Genomic DNA, 9,869 nt, shown 5'->3' on the forward strand with positions numbered 1-9,869 from the left:
GCCATTCTCGAGATATTTAAAAAAAGTTAGAGTCAGGTTGGAAAACATTTGGAGACATGTGGGTTAATACAAAATGTAGCGATAATGTTTTTCATCGTAACTCCTAAACATATAGTTTTACCATAATGATGTTTTTGAAAAAGTTGTTGAAAAATATAAGCAAATTCATAAATATCATGAACATGGCGGTATAACACGACAAACATATTAAAAGAGCCTATTTACTCTAAAAAGACAATACATTAGAAATATTTTTTTAAATATCTAAAAAATGGCTGCATTTAGAAGAAGATTGATAAAGATCTTTTTTGGTTTAAATTACATCAGAATTCATAATTTGTGGCTAAAAATGATTGATCATGTACAAAAAATCCATGTTTCGAAAGTTTGCACAAAGTTCGCCAAAAATAGTTTTACCATCTTGGACTCATTTTAAAAAATTTTTGCGTTGCGTTGTAAAAAAAAAATGGAAAAATTAAAAAATACTTATACAAATTAAAAAAAAAAATTGAGTAAGGCAATAATTTAGAAATGTTTTTTTTCCAAATATCTCGAGAATGAATGCACTTAGACGGAGATTGATAAAGAGCTTATTTATTTTAAATCACATCAGGATTCATAATTTGTGGCTTAAAAATGATACTTAACATACAAACATTCGAATAACTCTTTCTAAGACACTATTTTAATACGACTAATTGTTTTTGGGATATACATTATCGAAGATATCTCTTATTAAAATCGATACGCCCTTTTCAAAAGTTATACTTGAGTCAAAAAATCCCCAAATGCTGTGGAAAACTCATATTTCCTCGAACCCAAACGGAATACAATCTTTCATTCGAATCCAAAGCACAAGTTTTTAAAATCAGCATTTTTAGTGCGATTTCATTTGGAATTGCACTTTTTCGAACTTTTCGTTAATCTCCGGTTTATTCTAGATCTCACAGCGATGCTACCCAGTGCATTCGACGTTGTTGATCAGTCACTAGTCACGACGGAGAGTATGACGGCTCTGATGCGGGGACAAGTAAGTAATAACGGCGACTTCCAACGCTCTCAGCAACGCCTTGATAGGATAGTGGTAAGTTCTTCTCGTATAGAAGCCTATCTTGCGGTGTTTTTTTTTTTAATGTTTATCTCACGAATATCGCCAGCTCGACTGAACCACCGATCGTCACACATCCTAACCTATTCTCTCCTAATCCCTCGCAGGAGGAACAACAGGAGCAACGAGAGATATTCCAGTCAATTCAGCACGAGTATACGTACGGAGTTCAGTCCAACGATACCGGCGGCGTCAATGAGCCGAACGCGGAATCCATCCTGGGAAACCTTTTCGAGGGAGACGTTGTGCTTGCAACCGATAGTGCTGCGACGGGTGCCGGTCTAGACGTGATAGATGACAGTGCCGGTGTGGTCAGTAATGTCGAAACCCTCGGAGGAGTAATTGCCGAGGAACCACTAAGCCAGATAAATCCTGCTGAACTTTCAACAACCACAACGATCGCCTCTGTCATCACATCCAGTCGATCGACTGGCACTGGTGCATCTTTCTCCGGAGACAACGATTCAAAGTCCAGTTAATAGAGATGGCTCGTTTAGCGTGGTTTTGGGCTGGACGATGAGTCTAGTGAGCTTATGAAATTTTATCGTTTCGTAATCCTCTCTCGGTTCCAGATGACGAGAAGATGAATACGCGTACGAAATAGAGCGAGAAGTAACAAATTGAGCGATTTTTGTTTTGTTGTTGTTACCACAATGTCTAGTGAAATATGAGATAGATAAACCTAATCAGGCGATATCGAAACCATACCAATATGTGTGTGTGCGTACGTGTGAATCAGTTTGTCTTGTCAATTCGTTTGTGATGGTGTCAAGGATTTAATCTGCGAGTGTCTGTTTATGGTGACGGAAGTGTCTAATTTTGCAATTATTTTCCTGTCCTGCCTATTAGTAGTGACAAAGGGCATTCTTTGAGACCTTCCTTTGGGTACATGTAGGTTTGTTTAACTTCAACATGTCCATTTTGTTTATATTGATTCCCTTAAATGCGTTGAAATGCGTGTTTTGGTATCTTTTAAATTTTAATTAAAATATAACACAATTCAGATTCCTCAAACAACGGCTGGACTCCAAATACTCGAATTTTTCGGCTAATGGTCGTACTTACATAGTTCGCGACTGATTAGTGGAATATTTACGGTAATCCTGGTTACGTGTCGATGATTGAAGGGAGCTGACCACGTGTTTGTCATCTGTTGTTGTGTAATCTGCTCTTAAGCAACTGTTTCCTTTTCTTCTTGGGCTACTAACCAAATTATTGTATTTCATTGGCTAAAATATGTGTTGCATCTGAAAAATCTGAGTGCGTCTTCGAACACTGGATTGTCAATCGAAAACGATTTACATTCCCAAATACGTCAGCAAATATAGCAGTTGATATACGATCAAGACGGTTTTATTTAAAAATCTTCTTCATATATTTTTTGGGGCAGTTCATTCGCCTCTAGATTAGAAAAATCCAATTCTTTCGGAATCTATAAAAACAGCCTAGGAACAATATTATTTCATTTGACATTTTATTAGGTCGTAACGAAAGTTCTCGCGGTTTTTAACCATTAACTTTAAACAAACATAACTCCGCTTAGAATAAATTTTCTTAATCGAAATAAGAACCATTACAATCAACACATTTCTGCCAACGAGAAATGCATTTATTTATGCCGCTTGAGCAGAAGTCCGGCTCTTTGGAGGCCACAAAAGCGTTGAATGCGTTTAAACGCTTTCATAAAAACGAAAACTTAAGAAATCATCTAGGAAACATGAACTTAGAGTAATGGAGTTTGACACATCGTGCTCCAGTGGTCGAATTTGTATCAGCGAGGCACAATATTTAAATATTACTGCTGATCAGACGAGCGTAAATCGGTCGATTGAAATGCAAATGCAGCATTTGCTCTGCGGGCAATGTGGATAGCGAAATATTGCAATCTTAGCTCCGCCGTAGTCTATTATTTGAGTACAGTAAGACCTGTTTTTATGTGCGGTATTTGAGAAAAAAAATTAAGCCATCGGTCATTTCACATGGCTAGGCTTTCTAAACTACCTTTCCCAAGGCCGAGTGTTTAGTTCAGTTTTTCGAATGGGTATTTTTCAATGCTAGAGACAAATGAACTGATGAGTTTTAAAGCCTCTATAATTCAAAACATCATCATCGTCACCATTCAAGTCGTCCCGCTCCAGCTATCAGACACCAGTTTTCTTCAATGCTGATGTCACACTTACAGTAGTTTTGCTCGATTCTAAGGAACAATGAAAGATAGATATTCGGCGGGGACACAACGTCGATTTGAATGCCATCTGGTGAAGAGTGACTCTGCATTTTTTCATCACATCATATTCCAATCTGTATTGGGGTGTAAGTTAAAATTTTTTGAATCGGAAGTTTGGGGTGTTTGGGGTGCAAAGTTTCTAGCGTTAATACCTCTTTGTTAGTTGAACAAACTGGTATGCCATTCACTTCATTCGAACGATAAAAGATGTATGAGTAATGCTAGTTACTTATTGACCTAAAAATTTGTTTCAATAGTTCAAAACTGCTTCGAGAGCCAACTATTGAAATCACAAAAATTTATAAATATGAGTACCTTCTAGAAAGTTCATCTAAGTCAAGATTTTTCGATACATGTCGTTGGCTGCCAGTGAAAGTTCTCTAAATATTGTTTTAATATTGTGAATGCATTTTCAGAATATGCAAGACGGAAGCATAGTGTAGAGCAAAATTAAAGCAGAAGGTAAATATTAAATAGGACGGATGTCGTTGAATTTCATACCGTGGATATTGTACGAATTGTTGATTTTACGCGTTATCAAATGAATAACGGTAGTGGGGGATAAATATATCATCGCCAGGAGCCGAGCTATGTGCAGTACGAGAAGGATGTCGCGATGCATACTGAGTGCGTTACGTGTATTGTTCTCTCAAGAACAAGAATGAATCATGAATCAATCATCTTCAGCTGCGTCTTCAAAACAACGCATACCTATCAGTTTTTTTTAAGGCAACTGAAATTTTCGGCTGAAGACTTATTTCAGAAATTTCGATGCATTTGAAAAACATATTTTATATTTATTTTTGGCTAGAGGGAGCATCCGTGAATTCAGGAGTGTGTTTGGATTTATTTGTGTGATGATGTTGTTTTGAATTATAAGGGTTTTAAGCTTCCTCATTTTATCTCCTTGAAAAAGCCCAATTCGAATAATCAAACTAAATATCTCGGCCTTGAGAAATACCACTTGGAAGGCCATGCTGCCCTTTTTTTCTTACTTTATTATCTTTTTCCCGCACAACATCGAGTCTCACTCGTGGTGCACTTGCATAACTTAGGGCGTTAGAACGCCCAGCAGGGTAGTGGAATCACTTGATTTGTGGCGTATTAAATAATACGGGAAGGTGTTAAAGAGGTTTTCAGCCGAAGGCTGGTTCATCTCTGGCTGTTACCTTATAAATCGTGAATGACTTATTTGTGATTGTTTTTTCAATCGATCATTCTATTTTCGTGATTTCAATTATTGTTTCCGAGTTAAAAGAGACGTAAGGTATTTTTCAGCGTTTGGAGTTATGTTATTCGGTGGAAAACTGAGGGTGAAATTTGTTTCAATGCTATTGCTTTCGCCTCCGCCGTCACCACACAACAGAATTGGTTCGGATTTTATGTTGCCGTTCTGAATCTTTTGAGATGTTCCGTTCTGCGTTGGAGATGTAATTTTGCTAGAAGATTCTGAAAAGTTACCCATATATTCAAGAAGATCAGTTTTTCAGATTCAGCGCTCAAGGCAGCGAGCAATCAACAGTATATATCAATGCTTAGAATTATTTGATAGTTAGGCTCTTGTCATTGCTATCAAATATTGGTATTTAAGTGGTTTATTATAAAATTTCTTGATTGTTTGTTCTCGCCGGAAATAATTTCGTAGTTCTATGTTAACAATGCGGTCACGTCTTGCACATCACCCTTTTTTATTTATGTTTGCTGCCCGCGACTGTAGACCAACATGAAGCAGCTTCACGTGATTCCGTAAGAGAATGATGGGTGGCCAGAATGCACGGGTGCTTCCGGTTTTCGGAAACAGCTGCGTTTCAAATCCGGTCACCGAAGCGTGAAATGCCATTGATAATTATCGGAGAGAGATATCAACTTCGAGCTCGGTTTGATTTGTATATCTGGGCGAATGGCTTGTATTTCGTTCGGAAGCGATTCGGCTTGAGCGATTTAACCAAGAGTATGTGTAGCTTCGTTGAATTCCGCAGTCCGGAGGAATCCGGAAAGTTGATTCTGGCGATTAGCAGGCCTGCAGTTGATACTAAACCGGCGTAAGCAGACCACCAGACGAACGAGCGATGGGAATGATTATCGGAGACTGAAGATAGAATTTGGAGGTTGGCACTGAACGCGAAGAGTTGTTGATCGCTCTTTGCTATTTCTGGAGAAAAAATAATAATCAGCCTTACTGATGTGAGATGGCCAGAACCGGAAATGTTGCCTAAACCAAGTGGGACCATGCCTCCAGATATTCATCTACTTCAGTTGTATTGGTAACATTCCACAACATATGATGTTCGCAGGGTTTTCTAATCCAGACACGTGTCCCCAGGGAACACCTGCACAGATATGCTGTATCTCCGAAACCCTGTTGGCTACAAATGTCGATGATGTTGGGTGATCTCAACGCGGAACAACGATTGTTTCTATTGGATTCAATTATTTTCGCAATTGCAACCAACGAGAAATGCCAGAATGAATTCGGGTATTTCCGCTGTGTTCGACGACCATTTACGGAGAGCGAAGCCTGGTGATTCAAGAAGTTGTAGGAGGTGGCGACATAGAACCTTTCTTTCTACTACATCATTGACCACGCTCATCATGTCGTCCATGTAGAAATCGTTCGCAAGAACACTTACAGTTGCAGATTCAGGTGATGCAAGGAGCCTTCCGTTTGACCAACTCGTACCATTCAGATGCTGAATCCTTGTGAAACGCATCGCACTTAAAGATGGAGTTCAATGCCTGGTTGCAGAATGGGCAAGGTTTTTATTAGGCGCTTACGACCGAGTGGATGTGAGTGGAGTGGACATAACGGATAGTTGTCAAATTCTTCTTCTTCCTCGTCGATGAACTCCAACTTCAACCGAATTTGTCTCGACGATATTTCTATCTTTTCCGCACTTATACACTTTAGTTTGATGTTAAACTCAACTATTCTGCACTATTACTGCAGTTTCCTGTTCTAGACGAAACGATCACTTTTCCCTAACGCACTATTTGTGAACTGAACTATGTGTCACGCTACCGCGCGACCCGACTATATTTCGACGTTTTACCCAATGCAAGTTATCCGGTTTGAAAGGAGCAAAATAGATGTACGAGAAATAACTTTTTAGCTCGGTTTAAAGTGTAAGGAAGAAGAATTTGATTTATTCGATTCAATATCGACACGATATAGGAGTAGATGCGTAACAGTATGGTTCTTTCTCTTCGACTGACTAATTTGGACTATGCCTACTATGTCAGGGGTTAAAAAAGTGGATTCGTTAATTTAACTTCAATTTTGAACATAGAGGTTCGGCACATTACTCTGAAGAAATGTGTCATAAACATCTCAATTGATGGAAAACTTCTAATATGGTTTTGTCATATTCAGCCATCATTGCAGTGCAAAATGTTTGGAACAAGAAATTATCCTAAATTGAGGTCCCTCCTCCATTCGCTCTCCGATATTACAGGTAAAATTTCTAATCCCAGATGATAAGTTAGATGATTTCCATTTACGCGAAGTGGGCTTTCAATGATCCGCCTATCTTCTCTTCTGAAATTATATACGATACATGCGATAATTCTGATAAGAAAACATAAACACAAGCGGAGCTGCTACCTGAAGGGGAAGATTACCAGCCTCTTCGAAAACCTTGAATCGCACTCGTTATTCCTGATTTTGGAATCCTCCTCCAACGAGCATCATCCAGGCATTGGTAGTGTCGAAGGGCGATTTAGATTGGTTAAATTGGCTAGTGCTGATAACGATCTTTCGAAAAATGAAATTTATTGCTTTGCAATGGTCAAAGCTCCGCCTATACGTCCTATTGAATCACCAAAGATTACACGAATGTTCCAAAAATTAAGTTTACAAGGTAACACAGTAAAACTATTTTTTTTACAACCAGATGGCGCAGCGAGTGAAATGATGATGTTTTGTTTTTTTTGTATGGAATTGGTTTGATTTTTTCTGAAAAATCAGAAATTTTCTGCTAATTTCCCGAAATGAAGTATTCTTTTCACGCTGAAAAGGTTAGAAAATCATCGTTTTACATTGTTTCATTCATAACATATAACGAATGATTCGGTACAAGTGTTGTAATTTACATTTTGGGTGATATTTGTGGCGCTTCAAATATTGCAGATCCTTCTCGTATCGGCCGAAAGGAATCTCCTCAATGATATCAACAAACTTAATATGATATCGATTACATCGTCATTATCCACAATTTGAGCTTCTGAAAAATGTCCGGAAGTTAGTACTCATAACCTATATTCACTATCAAACATAAACATTTTGAAGATTATCTACGACTTTGGTCCAATCGGGTGTTGGGACCAATGTAAATAGACGAAAATATAATTTTATCTAAACGCCAACCTTATGAACTTTTCAGCCGAATGTTAAGATACGGGTCCCAAGTAATTTACTTCATGAATATGACGAAATTATTGGTAACCATTTCGACGAGCGGAATTTACATGAGTTATAATAATAACACTGTAAAGGTAATATTATATTATCAGGCACGTAGCGTAACCGGCACGGCAGAAATGCTACTGGTGATTGAACCGATGTCGTACCGAAGAGCGACGAACGCACCCACACCACGAACTTCGACGTTGGGTTTGTATGTATGGTGCTACTCGCCCATGTAGTTCGCAAAATATTCTTTTCGAGAATTCCTTCATGCATTTGTCTGAAGCGTGCTGTGTATGCCCGGAGCCGTTCCGCTATATATACGCATACACATTTGAAACACACGCAATAATATTTGTCTTGCATGAAACGTGCCGTGCCGGTTACGCTACGTGCCTGATAATATAATATTACCTTTACGGTGCTTCCCTGCAACGTTCGGTTTACTTCTTCAACCGAATACGCAGCTTAGCAGTTGTAGGGAAACATTGATTGCGAAGAGCAGATGACGTACATTCCTCTTACAGCCGAGGATTGTTATTGAATTGTTATCCTTTACCATATGAAAGCCTATATTTTACGAACTGTAATTGGCAGTTTTCCCAATGCACTTCATGGACTAACGTGGACTATTCTAGGATTTCATACTCGCCTGTTCATTGTCTATTTTCTCTCTTCAATTCCTGAGAACTTCTCAGTGGCGAAAAACTGTGGCATTATTAAACCTTAACAAAAACACTAAAGCAGATAAAGCAGGGTAAAACCAGTGGAGCATATAGAAACTGGTTAAAGGTTGTACCAACCTAGGGACTACCCATCGTGGACGGTATTGACAAACCTCACCACTCAAACGAACTGTAAAAACTGAGGAAAAAAACCTTGTGTGAATCGTGTGCGAATGTAAGTGAGTGAATGAGTGTGTAGCTTATACGTGGTGTTTATCGGCGATAAGAGAAACTTGAGTGATATAAGTTTTTTCACATTGAAATTGATAGTATTGTTCCCATCCACAAAATTTTTCCGGATTAGAGAGAAGATTGATTATATAATAGCGTAAATGATAGCGAAAAGAAACACGTCTAACTAAGCGTATGGTACTGTACTGTATAGGTTTGTTGGTAGTTTTTAGAGGTGTTTTATTCTTATTCAGATTTTCTATAGGTTCTAAATTTCCTAGCTTCGAAACTTTAAACACTCAAAGAAGCGACAACAAAGCTTAGAAAAAAACAAACTGTTTTACCTAGTGCTAAGAGGCACGCTGTAACATTGTTTTTATTATTACGTATTACAGCAGAGAACACATTATACACTAGGCAAATTTTACTCTGCGCAAGAAAACAGGACAGAGTCAGAGACAGAAACAAGAAACAGCAGCAAAACGGAAGCGCTATTAAAGTTGGAGCTAGTTTCTAATGAATAGACAAAGATTTAAAGAAATAATAACACATCCACACACATTCAACCATTTGTAAAACCTGGCAGTGTTATGAGTTGAAGCTGCACAAATCGTGTCTCTAGTGTTAAACTTAGTGTGTAAGAACATAATGGCAAACTCATAATTGCACACGGTGTATTACCTGAGAAAATTGAAAACAAAACAAACTGGGTGGCATGTATGAAAAATAAGGTCGGGTGTGGAATGTTCTTGGAAAGAAAATCCTTTTCACCAACACGCGGGGTGGTTCTGTGTATGGTGTGCGCGTTTCTCATTACTTGCCGATTTTTTTTTGCTGCGACAGTTCTTGTTAAACAAGTTTTACGAGCTTACCATAGGTGAATATAATCAGACACTAAGAAAATGTAATGAAATTACCCTCGTTTACTAAGAACTTTAGAGGTTTTTGTCCTTTAATCTATATTATTAGTTCAACGATTTAATGTTGCCTGATTTTGATTATCTCAAAATGGTCTCTGGATAACCCAGTTAACTTTGGAATTTTTCTAACAATCCATGAGATAGTTACGATATGTGAGATTGGTTTACAAGCAGAACACAGTAGATCATAACAAATCCAAATTTAAGATTGCAACAGTTACAAAATAGCCAATTTTAAACGTTTTTATTCAGCTTGACCTATTTATATGTTTGTAGGTTTGTCCCACATCAGTAGAAATTTGACCCCGTTCCTGAT

The 9,869-nt window shown here is 38.1% G+C and overlaps 1 protein-coding gene across 11 annotated transcripts in view; it reads left to right on the forward strand.

Annotated features, from left to right (window-relative positions):
* The window catches only part of LOC129764676 (basic helix-loop-helix ARNT-like protein 2), a 242,926-nt gene extending 233,563 nt beyond the window's left edge, over positions 1–9,363 (forward strand). For 9 of the 11 annotated variants that reach the window (XM_055764005.1, XM_055764004.1, XM_055764003.1 and 6 more), the window contains 2 exons: positions 942–1,084; positions 1,216–9,363. In XM_055764005.1, coding sequence (XP_055619980.1) covers positions 942–1,084; positions 1,216–1,587 — 515 coding nt within the window. In that variant the 3' untranslated portion in view covers positions 1,588–9,363. Of the gene's footprint in view, positions 1–941; positions 1,085–1,157 lie in introns of all 11 variants that reach the window. The other 2 variants (XM_055764001.1, XM_055764009.1) reach the window with 2 other exon arrangements.
* Positions 9,364–9,869: the final 506 nt, after the last annotated feature.

The sequence above is a fragment of the Toxorhynchites rutilus genome, chromosome 2, assembly GCF_029784135.1.
Source record: "Toxorhynchites rutilus septentrionalis strain SRP chromosome 2, ASM2978413v1, whole genome shotgun sequence".
Lineage (NCBI taxonomy): Eukaryota > Metazoa > Arthropoda > Insecta > Diptera > Culicidae > Toxorhynchites > Toxorhynchites rutilus.